This window comes from Plecotus auritus (assembly GCF_963455305.1).
Source record: "Plecotus auritus genome assembly, chromosome: 4".
In the NCBI taxonomy this organism is placed as follows: Eukaryota; Metazoa; Chordata; class Mammalia; order Chiroptera; family Vespertilionidae; genus Plecotus; species Plecotus auritus.
This window is the reverse complement of record NC_137775.1, coordinates 83,018,316-83,036,182: the sequence shown is the minus strand read 5'-3', so window position 1 is coordinate 83,036,182 and position 17,867 is coordinate 83,018,316. Positions and strand designations below refer to the sequence as shown.

Sequence of the window (17,867 nt, the reverse complement as noted above, 5' to 3'; positions counted from 1 at the left end):
GCGTCACAAGGGTGGTCATTCCGCAAGGACAATGACCTTGTTCTAGACCTTCTAACACTCACAGTACTGAATCTAGGTGGTCAGTAAATTGTTTTCAATTGTTTGGGGTTTACTAATTAGGTAATATTTCACACACAAAACCAAAAGTATATGCTCTGAGCTTATCAGATACCCCAACACCTGCAAAGTCTTTTATTCCCAATTAAAAAGACTACTGTCCACAGAGAAGAGTCAATTGAACATGTTAGCAATTTCAAATTAAAATACATCCGATTGCAAGCAATGTTACAATACTATTATAAAAGTCTATGTGGTCGTGACACCCTCACACTGTGATGCCCTCACGCTGCAACAAGCAATCACCGGGAGGTTGCGTGCACAGCAGGCACGCACAGGTGGGCAGAACTGCGTGCACACGCGGTTGAGCAGGGGCTTGATGCTGCATGAGCGGCGCAGAGGCGGGTCCCGTGGCTCCGCATAGCGAGGCCTGGGGGTCCCGCAGCTCCGCGTGGCACAGAGGTGGGACCTCCGACTCCAGCCTACCTCTTTGGGGCAATCCATCGAGGAGCCCCAGATGGGTGGGTGGGCCTACACTCTTTGGGGTGATCGATCGCGGGGCTCCTACACTGTGAAAGGGCACAGGTCAGGCTGGGGGACCCCCCCCCCCGTCCAAGTGCATGAATTTCGTGCACCAGGCCTCTAGTGTTTAATATAAGTTCTAGTGACCTAGTATTAGAGACAGATATGGATAAGAAAATTATTACACTACCCCAATAAATATCAAGAGTATTTTCTGAGTCCAGGCAGCATGGCTCAGTGGTTGAGTGTTGACCTATGAACCAGGAGATCACGGTTCGATTCCCTGTCAGGGCATATGCCCAGGTTGCAGGCTTGATCGATCCCTGATATGGGCCATGCAGGAGGCAGCAGATCAATGATTCTCTCTCATCATTGATGTTTCTCTCTCCCTCTCCCTTCCTCTCTGAAATCAATCAATAAATATATATATATGTGTGTGTGTGTGTGTGTGTGTGTGTATATATATATATATATATATATATATATATATATATTTTAAAGTATATTCTGAAATAGTTTTGAAAATAACTATTTTAAAGGTCCATCAATATAATTAATTTATCAATTAATAAATATTCCAATTCTTAACTTAAAATTTTTGAATTTTAAAGAAATGAATGACATAGAAGAAAAGAGTTACTCTCTGGTTTATGGCTCCTCAAAATAGCAGTTAAAGAGACATACCCTACAAGTCGTACCATACAGTCAAAATGCTCTTTTGTCTTTTGAGGTGGTTTTACTCTCTCCTTAACATCCCACACACTAACTATAGCTAAAAGGTTTTCCTTTGAACATCATTGATGGTCCTCCAAAAGGATGACAAAGATGAATTAGGTGCCATAAGGGACCACAAATTATTGCCACTTTAAAACCATATATTGGTGGTCTCCAGCACCAAACTTCTCCCAGCATAGACACAGCTGATCCTTACAGCCAACTGGCCTGGAGGTCAATTCCTCCCAGTGATACCAACAACAATCAAGACTTAATTACAACAAGGCTGTACACACAGTCCACAAAGGGGTGCACCAAGAGTGTCCACCTCAGGTTAACTGGGGAGGCTGACCCACTGGGCCATATAGGAAACCTAGCACACAAATCTACCCTACAAACTCAGGGAATCAGTGAAAATGCAGGGGTCAAAGAAACAGATCACAAACGAAAGAAATGGAGGAAAATAAATGACTGGATATAGAATTCAAAACCACGGTTATAAGGCTTTTCAAGAATATCCTAGAAAAGGCCGATAAATATAACGAGACCCTCGAAGATATGAAAAAGGACCAACTAGAAATTAAACATACACTGACTGAAATAAAAAATATTATACAGAGACCCAAAAACAGACTAGAGGAACACAAGAATCAAGTCAAAGAATTGAAATACAAAGAAGCAAAAAACACTCAACCGAAAAAGCAAAAAGAAAAGAAAAAAATCCAAAAAGTTGAAGATAGTGTAAGAAGACTCTGGGACAACTTCAAGTGTACCAACATCAGAATTATGGGGGTGCCAGAAGAAGAGAGAGAGCAAGATACTGAAAACCTATTTGAAGAAATAATGACCGAAAACTTCCCCCACCTGGTGAAAGAAATAGACTTACAAGTCCAGGAAGCACACAGAACCCCAAACAAAAGGAATCCAAAGAGGACCACACCAAGACACATCATAATTAAAATGCCAAGAGCAAAAGACAAAGAGAGAATATTAAAAGCAGCAAGAGAAAAACAGTTAATTACCTACAAGGGAGCACCCATACGACTGTCAGCTGATTTCTCAACAGAAACTATGCAGGCCAGACGGGAGTGGCAAGAAATTTTCAATGTGATGAATAGCAAGAACCTACAACCAAGATTACTCTACCCAGCAAAGCTATCATTCAGAACTGAAGGGCAGATAAAGAGCTTCACAGATAAGAAAAAGCTAATGGAATTCATCACCACCAAACCAGTATTATATGAAATGCTGAAAGGTATTCTTAAAGAAGAGGAAGAAGAAAAAAGTAAAGATAAAAATTATGAACAACAAATACATATCTGTCAACAAGTGAACCTAAAAATCAAGTGAATTAAAAACCTGAGGAACAGAATAATCTGGTGAATATAATAGAATCAGGGGCATAGAAAGGGAGTGGAATGATAATTCTCAGGGGGAAGGGGGTATGGGGGGTTCAGGAAGAGTCTGGACAAAAATCATACACCTATGGATGAGGACAGTGGGTGGGGGGAGGTAAGGGCAGAAGGTGGGGTGGGAACCGGGTGGAGGGGAGCTATGGGGTGAAAAAGGAGAAACAATTATAATAATCTGAATAAAGATTTATTTAAAAAAATAAATTAAAAAAAATAAAAAAAATAAAAAACATATATTGGTGGTTAAATACCTAGTTAGTAAGGCTTCCAGAACAAGAGAAATTCTATTCTGCTTATAGATTTCCCTAAGGGAAAAAATCTTTTCATTCCACAACTGAATTAACAATGAATATGGCCAAATCTTTGGAGGAGCTCACAGAATGGCTCTAATTCACACTCAGAATCATGACCAACCTCTCTCAAAAGAGTAAAGGATATCACAGAAAGGATCTATGCTTCTATATACACTAGAGGCCTGGTGCACGAAATTCGTGCATGGGGGTGGTCCCCCTCAGCCCAGCCTGCACCCTCTCCAATCCAGGACCCCTTGGGGGATGTCCAACTGCCGGTTTATGCCCGATTCTGCAGTCAGACATCCCTCTCACAATCCTGGACTGCTGGCTCCTAATTGCTCACCTGCCTACCTGCCTGGTCGCCCCTAACTGCCCCCTGCTGCCGGCCAGGTCACCCCAAACTGCCCCCCTCTGCCAGCCTGGTCGCCCTCAACTGCACCCTCCCCCCCCACCCCCCGCTGGCCTGGTCGCCCCCAACTGCCCTCCCCCCGCCGCCGGCCTGGTAGCCTCTTACTCCCCCCCACCCCCCGCCAGCCTAGTTGCCCCAAAATGCCCCCCTCTGCTGGCCTGGTTGCCCCTAACTTCCCCCCCCACCTACTGGCCTGGTTGTCCTTCATGGCCCCCCCACTGGCCTGGTCATCCCACACAGCCTGCTGTTCAGTCATTTGGTCGTCCCTCACTAACACCCCTGCCAGCCTGGTTGCCCCACGCAGCCTGCTTGTTCAGTCATTTGGTCATCCCTCACTGACCACCCTGCCAGTCTGGTCTCCCCACACAGCCTGCTTGTTCAGTCGTTTGGTCATCCCTCACTAACCCCCCTGCCGGCCTGGTCGCCCCACACAGCCTGCTTGTTCAGTTATTTGGTCGTCCCTCACTAACCCCGCTGCTGGCCTGGTCGTAGGCAGCCATCTTGTGAGGGTGTGAGGGTTAATTTGCATATTACCTCTTTATTATATAGGATTGGGAGTACATTAAGAAACAGTATGTCTAAGAAATTCTCATTTTTTATACTTTTAAGCCCACTTTGGAGAACTAGAAATTTTGGCAATATCCTTGCAGGGTTTAAAAAGACTCAAAACCACATAATCACACTGCAGTCACTACTACTGAAAACAATGTCTCACAGGGCTCCAGCCTTTGCTCCCTCATATGACCAATGGGCAAATGCTGGCATCTTTCTTCGGCATCATCCAAATGTGAGTTTCATGTCTTAACCACGTACCCACAGCAAATTTTACCCTGCTCTCGTATAAGTCTCTTAGCCTACTCAACTCAATATGCCAATTAATAGTCATCTCCAAATCAAATTGTAAACTAAATTGTATAAAGTATGAAATTTATCTATTCAAAATTTAGCATGCACATGCCCGACCTGTGTGGTTCAGTGGTTGAGCATCAACCTATGAACCAGGAGGTCCTGGTTCAATTCCCGGTCAGGGTACATGCCCAGGTTGTGGGCTTGATCCCTGGTGTGGGGCATGCAGGAGGCAGTTGATCAATGATTCTCTCTCTCATCATTAATATTTCTATCTCTCTCTCCCTCTCCCTTCCTCTCTGAAATCAATAAAAAAATTTTAAAATTTAGCATGCACCTATAAGAGACCTGCAGTACACTAGAGTATGACCAATACCAGTAAATAACAATGATCAAACTCTGTTGTGAAATTGGTGGACTTTATAAATTTTATCCTGGAAACCTAATAGCTTAGTTATCTGTCTCCTAAAGATGCTTTGGACATGGATTCTCACTTTTCCTACAACATACCTGAAAGGTTGCCCTTCCTTTGACCAAAATCCAAATGGAGAACTGGCATTAGGGACAATGTGCCGCCTGTACCCAGGGGTGGTTTCATTTAGGTCCAAGCACTCAGCAGCATCTCCAACTTCAAAAAGAAGCCCCCGGTTGCCTGGAAGACAGGTATACTTCATAAACACCAGAGAGCATTCCTCCCCAAATTGAGGAACTACTTTACTTCAGACAACAGAGTAAAGATGATCTAGTTACTAACTAGAAGGGTGAGTCAACTGAGACCCAGGTGGAAAGGGCATGGAATTGGTTCTATAGGTAATACTAATGTTCTGCAAAGCAGTAAATACTGCTTGGGGTGGGATTTAGCCTCTTGGAAAGAGAGGATGAATAAGGAATGGTAAGGGGAAATATTTTTAGAGGACCAGAGAAGTGTAGGGAGTCTTTTAATGAGAGTGTCTGGAGAAGAGGCCCAAGTCCTAGAGAAAATGTAAACAAGCAAACTCTGGTTGAGTAAAGGGGAAGATGTGATCATGTACTTGGGACTTGATTGTTGAGGAGTGGATTCAGTATCTTTTAATGTCCAATCCAGTTTGGGAGTTGTATTCCCTAAGATCCTTTTATTCCTCAGAAAATTGGCAATCCTTACATTTTTCACATGTCATGGCCTCAGTTTGTGAATCTGCACATAGAACAAATCATGTGACATGCAGCTATTAAGTGAAATTTTCAATGATGTTGTACTCATTAATTTGTATTTTATTTTAGGCGAACCCTGAGACCGAAGGCCCATGTGTAATCAATATTAGATACAAACTTGAATTGAGGGTAAAGGCTCTGGAATCACATATTTGTGGGTTCATATGCCAGCTCTGCCACTTATTAAATGTGTAGCTTTGAGCAAACTGCTTGATGCCTTCATTTTCTCATGCATGGGGCCAATAATAAATAGAGATAATGCAGAAAAGACTAATGAAGCTTGAGTTATATGTCAATTATATCTTAATAAAGCTTGGGGGAAAACTGGGTAAATTTGACAATTCTGGCCAAAAAAAAAGACTAAGAGTGCTTGAACTATATACACAAAGAGTCTAAAATATACTAAGTACTCAATAAAGGACAGTGACAGTAATTATTATTTTAAACTACTACTATTACTCCTCATTAACCCTTAAAAGGGGAAATGATAATGAATAAGTAGAAAAATAAGAGCATATTTTGATATATTACTTGAGGCTTCTCAACCTCAGCACTTTGGGCTGGATACCTGGGTGTTGGCTGTCCTGTGCATTGAAGGCTGTTTAGTGGCACCTATGGGCTCCAGCCACTAAGAGGCCAGTAGCACCACCACCCCCTTCCCAGTTGTAACTGCCAGGCGTGGTCAAATGTTCCCTGTGGGCCATTTAGAACCGTTGCATTACATAATAATCTGCTCTACTTCCACAGAAGAAACTTCCAAGCATCTTCATAAAGGGCACTGTTAATCCTCAAGAACAGCGGCATTCAGGAAATTATCCTACCATTACCCAAGTAGCTAATGCAGGAACCCCTCAAAAAGGGGACAGTTCTCCATTTCCTGACAAAGGAAACATTCTCTCCAGCACCTGCTTCGGTGGTTTCCTTGGATGGGAGCTTTCCCTGAGTAAAAACTGCAGATCTGGGACCTGGAGAAGGCCCCAGCCAAAGCTTTGCATGCATCTTCACACCCAAATGGCCTTTCTTTAGGAAGGTTTCTCCACCCTCTGCCTTCTAAGTGCTGAAATCCTGGAAGTGAGTTCACTGCCTGGATTTTAACCATGAAGTCAGCCCATGCGGGCAGGTGAGGAATACAGGCATGCAGCTTGCCATTCTGGGCTACGTAAGATGCCGGCTGCCCCCATCCCTAGCTACACTTGAGCCTCCAGTCCTAATGCTTCCCAGAAAAGTGCCCCAGTTGTGTGCTTTCCATTTGTAGCCATGAGGTGGAAGGTTTAATTAGAGAAGGATAGGTGGGACCTCGCCTTCTCCATTTCTGCCACTTCAACCATAAACTTGTGGCAATGGCACAGCACAGCCTTACCTTTCAAAGTAGCAGACAGGTGCCTCAGAGAAGAACCACCATTTAAGTGCACCCCACTGTGCCCCACTCTCTGGCCTTTCCTGATGCTGCTGTTATGAGCGTGCTCTAATGCTCCGGGATAACAATGACTTGATTGCAGTTATGCTTCCAGGATCATGGTCTCCACTGAACCCCATTGGCCGTCCATCTGGGGCCAGGAGTGCAATGTTGATGAACAACTGAATAAAGCTAGAGCCACTCTGAGAGGAAAGCCCTGACAGAGGTATCATGGACCCAGAGCTCACTGAGCTAACCAGTCAAAAGACAGAATGCCAACACTTTCATTTCTTCTTCCAAGCCCATCCTGGTTAAAATGTAACCGAAGGTCACTGACCAGCCCTGGTGACCTCCTTACCTGCCTGAGGAGCAGTGAGCCTTGCACCTTCTCCCGGGGCCCTAGTGGTGCATGCAATCCTCGTGGGAGACACGTGTCTAACATCACAGGGAATGCCTGAGGAGAATTTTTTAAATTAGATATAGGTGTAGGTATAGATATGAATATACAGAGAGATAGATACATAGAATTTGATGGTAAGACAACAGGATCACACTGAAGTACACAGGCTCCTAGTCTAAGGCACAGGGCTGGATGTAAAAAGTATAGCAAAACTTGTCACCCCCAGTGAAGGAAGCCAGGAAAGGGAGAGTACAGGGCAGTAGAGCATAGGGCAGCTTATAAAATCCAAAAGAAAGCAACGCAATGCCATCCACAAAGGTGTACTGAACCCCTTAGCTGAAATATTTTAGCAAGAGGAAAAAAAAAAAGAAAAAAGGTAAGCTTCCAAATATAGACCAGGATGAGCTTGGGAAGGTATGTGTGACGTGGGAGTGTTAGGGCATTTTCCTGCATCTTGGTGTCACCACCTAAAGGAGCATCCACCTGGCATAACTAAAGGTTCTAGATAGGTTCCACATAAGGGTTTGCCATAGGGCATTCCAGAAGAATCTGCAGAGTAATTGCCTGCCCGCTCCAGCCTGTCCACACAGAGAGGGCTAAGCAAGGAGAAGGATAGGGGTTGCCTATTAGTAGGTGCAAACCTTTGTGAAGAGGCAGCTATACTTTTGCCCACCCCCCCTTCATTCCCAAGATGGGGACACCTGAGGGAATTGCCCATGAATTGTGAGTGTGTCTAAGGACATCCTATTCCTGTTACATGTAGCAGAGCTGCAGAACCACGATCCCACCTGGTCTCAACCAAACACAGGTAAAATATGAGAGCGGGGTGGCACGATGAGTCAGAAGAGACAAAGATTGCTTCCCCCTAACCCTCTCCATGCCCTAAGAGACACATAACCTCCTACAGCATTTTAAACTGTGAACTATTTTCAGCCATTTCAACTTACTTACCTGCAATGATAACCTGGGCAGGGATGTCAAAGAAGTCTCCTGTAATTGTGATGTCTGTTTTTCCCCCAAGGCTCCCAGTTTCTGGAAACACAGACAGTATTTCTGCAAGAGAAAAAGAAAAAAAAAAAGGTAATCTTCCAAATATAGACCAGGATATGACCCAGATAATAATATAATAACAGAAACTATCAATAATTTATATGTCTTACCATAACTTTCTAAGACTAAGAAACAGTTGAAATCTTTTCTAGTAATAGTCATTTTAAAATGCAGATAATAAAAAGGACTCTCACATAATAATATGTATGATGACATATATTATATAGGATCAATATTTGAAAGGGAAGGGAAATGTAATCACTTAGGCTGTAAGCAAAAATACCTACATACCACGATGCTTTCTTAGGAAATCTGTCTCCCAACCCCAAAGACTACCAACCTCAAGTCACAGAACAGGTTATACTTTATAGAGGAATCGCCTTTGGATGCACCATGCAAGGCCTCAGTTTACCCATGAGTCTGAATTTTCTCTAAGCAAAGGAATGGATCACACTGTCTTCAATACCCTTGCACTCCTCCCCTTACTGCATGTCCCAAACTGCCCCCCCACCGCCCCCGCACTTACCACCTCACACCCATTTTCATGCTGCCTTCTGATTGTTTCAAAACACAGGAAGATGTCACATATCCCTAGGAATTTCAGTTTCCCTGATCCTTTCCTCATCTATGATCAAACTTGGACAGTTCTAAATGTTATTCCCTCAAGGGGAAAGAAGAGCCATGATCTATGATAAATTGAAAGTACCACTTCCAAATATGAATTTTATCAGGGCATCTCATAGATAACACTTTGGTCCATGAGACAAAGCAGAGGAGATATATGGGGGCAATGATGGATCTCCACATTCAAGTATCAAAATTCAACACTAATAATAACCCCCTTCTTTTCATCTACTATTTTATAATTCTTTTCAACATTCACAGAGCACATATGATGCAGTGCTAGGAATATAAAGATGAATACAAAATAGTCCCCATCCTTGAGGAGATCAAAAGAATAAGGAAGGGCAGGTACACAAAAGTATAATTATTATATCTTAGGCTAGTGAAATTAGAGAGAGAATAGGAAAGTGCCCAGGAGAGATTTACGTGAGGGGAGTGGGTATGGTAGAGTAGAAAGTGAATGTTAAAGGATGAATTAGAACTGGCCAAGTGAAGGTGCACAGTGCATTTAAGAGTTGCTGGAATATGAGAGAGAGAGAGAGAGAGACAAGGAGGAGGTCAGAGCTTGTACCATCCCCTGCAGAGTATGAGAAGCCTTTAGAGGAGGATGGTAAGCAGGGGAGAGGCATCAGATGTGTGAACGGTGGTGGCTATGTAGAGCATGGATCAGCAGGGACAGATGGCAGGTCAGGGCCCCTTAGAAACTATTGCAGCATGCCAGGCAAGAAATGATGAAATCCTGAATTAAGGCAATGGTTGTAGAGACAGAGTGGATACGTCATATTTAAGAAATATATGGCAGATAAAATTGGTAGAAATTGATGATTGAATTGATATGGAGATGAGGGGAGAGGATCCCAAACTCATCTGCTTCATCAACAATTCATGGAATTAGAAGGACAAACTCCATCCTGTCCACTTTATAGATGTTTGTTTGGGGTTCAGAAAGGCTAAATGACTTAACCAAACTGAACTAGTACTTTAATGCCAGCGCTAGAGGAGTTCAGCCTTGGGCTCTTTACATAACAGCCTGCTCTGCTATGAAGAAGTTCTGGCCTGAGAGTCCACATCCCAAGAAGATATTGGTGCTAGAAATATGAAATAGTTGTGTGATCAGAGATACCTGCCAGCCTATCTCATAGTCAAGGTTCAATATTGATGGGCAGACTCACAAAGAAGCTTGGGGTGGGTGGCAAGGAGAGTATACTTCCAATAGTATATTAATTACATGAATAAGATTTAGAATTAGACCTGCACTGTCTAGCACTAAGAATTTTGGAAGGAGGGCCCAAGGTTCAGTGAGGTGTGAGGGAAGGAGTGAGGAGTATAGGGTGAAGGGACTAATACCTGAGTATGTCTGGTACAGGAAAAGGTCCTGTTTAGCACTGATCAGCCATGCATTCTTATGGACCATTGACCTTTAAAAAAGACAAAATGGTGTTTTGGATGAATATAGCATCTGAAATGGCTTTTTTTTTTATTGGCTGCCTAAAAGGAAGACTGTGAGCTAACCTCCAATAATCTTTAGAACTGTTTAAATATCAGCTCCTTTTGATGACTATAGAAGGATACCAAAGGGGCAAAGTATTCTGATCTAGAAAGTGACTGTATTAGAATAATAATACCAGTTTCACAGAGTATCAAGAGCATGAAATGAAATGATGAATGTGAAAGGGCTTGATATGGAGCTGGCCTATAGCAGATACTCAGTGGATATTAGTTTTATTCCTTCCTAACTTAGAGAGAGAGAGAGAGAGACAGAGACAGAGAGAGACATGGAATACCCATACTTTGGACTGTGTAGCTGAGGGTAACATGTCACCGTCATCACAATGAAATTAATATTATTTAGACAATGCGTTTTTAAGGAAAATACCTGCCAAATTATATAGTGACAGAACATGAGGTAAGTCATACAGAAAGAAATTTAAAATTCTAATTTATATCTCCATACCTCTATGAAATTTGTACACTTCCCATCATGAAATTCCTGGAATGGCACAATGTATTTAATAAAATTATGTACTATCTTAAATTTACAATGCTATGAGAGTATTCATGAGGTAATTCCCAAAATTCTGACCATCATCACATTAAAATATTTACATTATTTCAAGATGAGTGCATAGGAATCAATTTTATCTACCCAAATAAAAGAGATCAAGTAGGTACACATGGTTTTATCATTCTATTCTGTTCAATATGTTTGAAATTTTTTTATACAAGGTTAAATAAAGGAAGCAAGATAAGAGAGAGATAATACAAGATGAAGATAAATTTGGTTCCTCCCAGTTACTTACTTTCCTTTGTTAAATACTGAGAAACTAACATTCTGGGAACCTGTAACAAACAAACAAAAAAAGACATTAGTACAGGAATCTGCATTAATCACTTAGGCCAGGCCATTACTACCATTACCCCAAGGACTCCAGATACCATCAAGCCATGACCCAAACCTGTAATTTCCTCAATGGTACCCAAAATAAACACCTCGCATCTCTGCTCCATCAGCAATGTTAACATCCACCAATAAAAGGAGAAATGTATTAGCAGATGGCAGATAAGAGCTCAGGCGTAAAGTTAGACCAACTGAGAAATCCTACTCCACTGATTACTAGCTTCAATTTTATCCCACCAATCTCACAGGTTTATTGTGAGGATGATATTAGTTTATATTAAAACTGCTTTACATAGGGTTTTTGTTTTATTTTTATTGTTTTCAGAGAGGAAGGGAGAGGGAGAAAGCGATAGAAACATCAACGATGAAAGAAAATCATTGATTGACTGCCCCGTACTAGGGATTGAGTCGGCAACCTGGGCATGTGTCCTGACCAGGAATCAAATCGTGACCTCCTGGTTCATAGGTCGATGATCAACCACTGAGCCACACCAGCCGGGCATATATAGGGTCTGTAGGGAGTTCTCAACAATGGTAGTTACTATTATCATCCTCATGAGAACCAATGCTTGAAATAGTTTTTTTCCACATATAGGGAAAGAAATGAATAAGACTTTAAAGCTGATACTTCGCAAACATACCAATATAGTTGCCTTCCACACGGCACTGCAGAGTGCCAAGACCATGGTCTTCCTGAAGGGGGTAGCTAGGGAAAGAACCAAACACCTGAGGTGACAATTCCCAGACAACTTAGTTCAGAAGTTCTAACTCTTTAGTCATAAACATAAAGCAATAATAATAATAATAATAATAATAATAATAATAATAATAGCAAATTAGTCAGAGAAACTTGGTAGATACTAAAAGCATAATGAGGTCATTGGGACAGATGCTTAGGGCACTACTAACTAGGGTTGTCATCTCATTTGCCACCAGTCAAAAACACAGTGTGAGAGACATTTTACTTACTCCTACCCTCCATCAGTCCTGTCTTTCCAAAATCTGTTTTATGACAAAGACAGCAAAATTCTTATTTTAAAAAATCTATTAGCAGGAGTGAATTTAAAAGAGGACAATCCTGGGCAGAAAAACTTAAGACACCAGGAAGAAACCACGTTATAGAAATTGGCTCTACTAAATGCTAGTCCTAAAAAGCTAAGCCATAGAGTATAATTCTTGTGATGACCTCAAAGGGAGGTTAATCCACTTAGTCTAGAGTAAAGTGAAAATCCAGCAAAAATGTTGGTTATCTGGACTACAAGTATGTAGACACACTTTTTAAAAATTGTCATTGTTTCATTGTCATTGTAAATAAATATATGTAGTAGTTGCTTGTTTCTTTAGCTAGTCATTATAGTATAGTGGTGAAGAGCATGAACTCTGGAGGCTGGTTAGTCAGCCAGAGTTCAAGTCCTACCTTTGCCACTTTCTCTTTGTAAGACATTGGGCAAATTACTTAACCTCTCTGTGCCTCAGTTTCCTTAGCTATAAAGTGAGACTAATAACTATATGTACTCACAAGGTTACTGAGTGGCTTAAAGGTAAAGCATTGGAGCAGGGCGTGGCCTACAGTAAGCACTTAGGAAGAAGTAGCCACTGTTTTCAAGAAAGGTTTCAGAATCACTTCAATTTGCATTTTGAATTAATTACTGTGCCTTTTTCAGAGTCTAAAGCCAAAGCATTCAACAATTATGGTAATTTGTATTTAAAAATAGCTGTTTGTGTATGTGCACGTGTGTTCTACCCAGGTGGAAGAACCTAAAAGCATATATACTAGCAAGAAAAACACTCACTGGCTTCCAGTCTGCCTATTTACAAGAGAGCAAGGAGTGACCCAGTAGTCTCCTTGAGCTTCCAAGATCAATGGGCTGGATAAAAAAAAAAAAAAGAGGGGGGGGGGAGAAAAGAGACAATATAGTATGCAATGCTTCCAGCAAACATTCCAGGCAAAACTCAGACAAAACATTGTTATGAACATTCTCTTCTGAATTTATGGAGTATTACTGCAGGTGAGTGAAGTCTGTCCTGTGAGGACATGTTGAACCAAATTCTCAGCCTGAAGGTAGGGGTGCACAACACTGTTTCATGGTTCATCCTCTCACAGTGCAGAGGGAGCATTTCTTCTCTCCCGAAAGATCTTCATCATCCTCACATTGGCTATAGTGGGTCTACACAAAGCTATAGAGGGGTTTATGCCTTTGTTCCCCCTAACAAAGACTGTTTCCCAGACCAAGGCTAAAATGGAACCAAGTCGTGAATAAGGTATATTGCCAGTGGTGTGCTTTGGGCTTCTATCTTCCACAGGAAAAATAATTTCCTTTCAAGACAAGTTGAGCCTTATTGAATGCCAGAAATGTAGATCTTGAGAGTACTCGAGTCCTGTTCTCTTCAACTAGGGAAAAATCAAAGAGAGGAAGCGGAACAGAGGAAGATGGCCCACCCTGTCCAAGGGTGAAGGAAAAATTAGACACAGTATACAGAATCTACTCAGCCAAGCATATAGTAAGATTATGTGCCTTCTACTTTGTAAACTTTCACTATAATTGCTTCATAGGTTAAATAACCACCTTCAACACTCCCCTCTTATTCTCTTCTTTCTGGTATAGATTATTTAGTAGTATCACATTCCATTTTTTTAAAACTTCCAATAGAAAAAGTCATGTTGACATCCTAATCACTCCCAGAAAACATTACTCAATGGCTTGCAGTACCTTCTTCCATATTTCCTCTGATCACACTAATAGACAGCAACCAAGCAAGGAAGTTAATGGTCTTTTGGGTTCACACATCATTTTATAAAGAATTTAGTTCATCCTGAGGAACAAAAAGGGGATGGGGAAGAATGGAAAAAGAAAATCCAGATGCAATTACAGTATAATTCACACTAAGCCCAGAGTGACTAGTTGTCAGTAAATAAATGGACAAACATAATTGACCAGTCACAATTACATTAGCCAAGTATGCTGAAGCCCAGCTCACCAGGGACCATAAACTGCAAAGAGGGAAAATAGTAATTCTGTGCCAACTGCTTACAATTTATTGCTATCAGGGACGCCTGCCCCAGGAAGCAATACAGCATATTTGTAACTAGTCGTACATCAAAACAAACACACGCTTACCTATCAATGTACTCAGCATTAAAATCAAAGGTTTCTAATCGTCCAGTGATAATCCAGCCATGCACATGTATTAATTGTCCTGTTTAGTAGAGAAGATTTTTAAAAATTGAATATACTTATCTCAAACTCTAAATGAATAACATAAACTGTATTTCTTTTTATACATCTACTCAATATGGCCAAGTTGGTCATGATTCAGAATATTTACTTCTTTATAAACTGTACAACAGGAAAGGATCATGATCCTTTGATTGATATTACTGATTAGAAAGGCTAAAATAACCACTGATTGCAATTATAGTTTAATGGTCTATGTATATTGCATAAAAGGAATGAATAGTGGGCCTTCCTCACAGTCCCATTGAAGCATAATGGTCCCTCCTTTGGAAAAACTGCTGTTTGAACTACTCTGTTATTCTTAGACAGTCTCTTATTCTGTAGGTCAACTCTGTTATTTTTAGACTGTAAAATAACTTTGTTTTTTGCTTGAATAGAAAATATAAACTTAATTGTCTGACCTTGCAAGCTAGCCATCTAAAGGGGCTGATACACTATATTAATTCACATATTCTGCCAAGTGTTTGCTCATCCAAGGTTACAGGTGTTTGATTCGATATAATATGTACTCAAAGTTACAAGTTGTCTGTATAGATATTACAGGTGTTTGATTAGATATAATATGTATTCAAGGTTACAAGCTGTCTTACACAAAGAACTAGAAGGATATAAAAAGGAAATACTCTCTCCTATGTTTGTTCAGAATTTGACAGAGGTAATATTTTCTGAACCTGCACTCAATAAAGATGACTCCTAACTAATTGGTTCATTAGGTGTCTTGTCCAGCTCGCTGATTTGTGATACAACACCATGAAGCATGAAGCTTTCAAGAGGAGCAGGTTTCTGTACCCGGCTCCCTTCTACTTGCTTGCCTGTGTTTAGGCCATCCACCCAATGTGGGACTGAAGAACAGCATGCCTTGGGCTGCTCCACGTTCCGTGAGACTTTCCTCTGGACACTTGCTAATATGAACTCCTGTGATATGAGGAGGCTCATATCACCTGCATGGGTACTCAGGGATATTAAACTTTTTTCCATATCTCAGAGTACAACAGAAATATCATGTTTGACCCAAATGGACAGGAACTAAAAGAAAGGGCATGAGATAGCAGCAGAATTATGGGTAATCTCATGTCTTGTTCATTTCATTAATGTGCTCATGTTCAAAGGTAGGATAATTTGGGGGTCCACAAATAGCTGGTGTGTACCTTGCCCGCTGAAACATGGGTGACTTCTGCTGGGTTTCTTCTATGTGACTTTCACGGCTTCCCATTGGGTATTAAGCTTATTCTTAATACCCCCCTCTGTTGAGTTCATAAGATGAATGAAGTTACAGTCATCAGCGGTTTCCTTTCAGCAAGGCACACTTCAGTACGACCCCTAGCCCTCTGCTTATAGGAGTAGGGGAAGAAATCTAAAGTAGCCCCTTCTCAGAAAGAGCTTGGGGGCCCTACATGAGCTGATCACTTCCATAGTTGAAAAACAGCTAAACTCAGTTCTGTGGAACTGCATGAGGTAACTTTTAAGCAAATACATCACAACAAGGTTATGACGTTAAATAAAGAGCACCACGCAAACTCCAATCTGGAAGAATGTGCTTTTCAAAGAATTACAGAATTTAACCATCTATGCTGTCATCTTTCATCATCACCTACAATGTTTAGACATGAGACGTGTTGGTTTAGGAGGTAAAACTTCTAAAATATAAAAGAGAAGGGCACCTATGGGGTTCATAAGGTCACTGAATTCACAGGTATGGCCGTGAAAGAACATTACCATGAAATTGTCACCTTCACAGTAGATGACTGTATTGAAACAATGAGAACCTTCCAGGAAGTATTACTGCCACTTCACAGGTGAATGAGTAGAAAGAGAGGAAACCTAATGACTTAAGCCAGTGGTCAGCAAACTCATTAGTCAACAGAGCCAAATATCAACAGTACAAGATTGAAATTTCTTTTGAGAGCCGAAAACCGTCTTCTGCGCATGGGCCACGAAGTTTCAATTGCACTGTACATGCGCGCCCGCATGTGGTATTTTGTGGAAGAGCCACACTCGAGGGGCCAAAGAGCCGCATGTGGCTCGCGAGCTGCAGTTTGCCAACCACTGACTTAGGCAAAAGTCAGAAAATTGACAAAAGCCTATTGTCTGAAGGTCTCTGCTACTGCCAACAATTAGAAAAATAATTCTCCTTCATTTTAGTAGGGCTCAGTTATCGATGTCCTAACTTTGGTGGACATGATTTCTAGCTTTGATGAGCATAATTTTAGAAACTACTAACAGGTTGTAGAAATTAAGAATTCTTGTGAGTTTCTGTTTTGTTTCTAATCAGAGAAAGACCAACTGAATCTGACAAATGGCTAAGCCAGATTGTGAGGCTGGAGGATTCTGCGTCACAGTGAACAACTGTTAACCACACATAGAAATTCAACTGCTCATAAAACATGGTCTCTCCTGAACCCACCACCTCCCCCATCTCCCTGGCTGCTACTCTGGGCAGCCTTCCCAAATGAAATGAGAGTAATCGTATGGAAAGTGATTTCAAAGATGCAGCTGGGTGGATCCTGCCCAGAGGGACCACTCCAAGCAGGTCAGTCACCAATTGTTCCCCCAGAAGGTGGAGGAGACAGTGTGTGGAAGTCAAACTCAGTGGGAGAAATGGGCTTGACAGATCTGGGTACCAGCTGACATCCCATTTCACACTTCTAAGGGCTGGCTCCTTCCTCATGCCTCACCCTAACAAGACTTCTTCTGCCATCTAAACAGGACTTTCTAAACTCAGAACATCAGGAATCCAAATGTCTGCATGTGATTTTCATAGACCACATCTCTTTTTAATAAAAATTATCATGTGCTAATTATTCAGACAAATGGAAATAAACAGATTTGTGAATAAACTGCATTAATAAGGTAAAGCTGAAACTGTGTCTATATATACACACACAGATGTACAAAATCAGATGCTCATTTTGACATTCCTGAGCATTCAAGCCATTCAAAACAACCAGTTAGTTTATGCATTTAGACACAACCACATATAAAAATTTGGCAACTTGTATTCCCATCTGGAAACCCTGAACAAATTAAAAAAACCTAATATACATGTAAAAATTTGCCAAGAATCAAACAGCAAATTATATATAATCCTAGCTATGTTTACGACTTCGGTTGAAAGCAGTTTTAGCAGTTCCTGAATCTCTTGGTTGCAATCACTTCTTTAATGTTAATCCCCCAGCTTTCTCGCCTTCTCTCCTAGCCTCTTGGCCTTAGCATATCTGTGAGCTAACTCATGCACAAACCCCCAGGATAAGGATCAGGGTTAATGATCTTCATGTGGTACCCAACACTGCTCAACACAGGACAAAATGTTGGGCATATG

At 41.3% G+C, this 17,867-nt stretch overlaps 1 protein-coding gene across 1 annotated transcript in view; it reads right to left on the bottom strand.

Annotated features, from left to right (window-relative positions):
• PKHD1 (PKHD1 ciliary IPT domain containing fibrocystin/polyductin) overlaps positions 1 to 17,867 on the bottom strand; it is a gene marked incomplete at both ends in the record, with an annotated part of 416,219 nt that overhangs the window by 386,770 nt on the left and 11,582 nt on the right. Inside the window, 8 exons of the mRNA XM_080665111.1 lie at positions 4,764 to 4,905; positions 7,199 to 7,294; positions 8,192 to 8,293; positions 10,262 to 10,332; positions 11,215 to 11,254; positions 11,954 to 12,018; positions 13,106 to 13,180; positions 14,432 to 14,510. Coding sequence (XP_080521237.1) covers positions 4,764 to 4,905; positions 7,199 to 7,294; positions 8,192 to 8,293; positions 10,262 to 10,332; positions 11,215 to 11,254; positions 11,954 to 12,018; positions 13,106 to 13,180; positions 14,432 to 14,510 — 670 coding nt within the window. The remainder of the gene's footprint in view (positions 1 to 4,763; positions 4,906 to 7,198; positions 7,295 to 8,191; positions 8,294 to 10,261; positions 10,333 to 11,214; positions 11,255 to 11,953; positions 12,019 to 13,105; positions 13,181 to 14,431; positions 14,511 to 17,867) is intronic.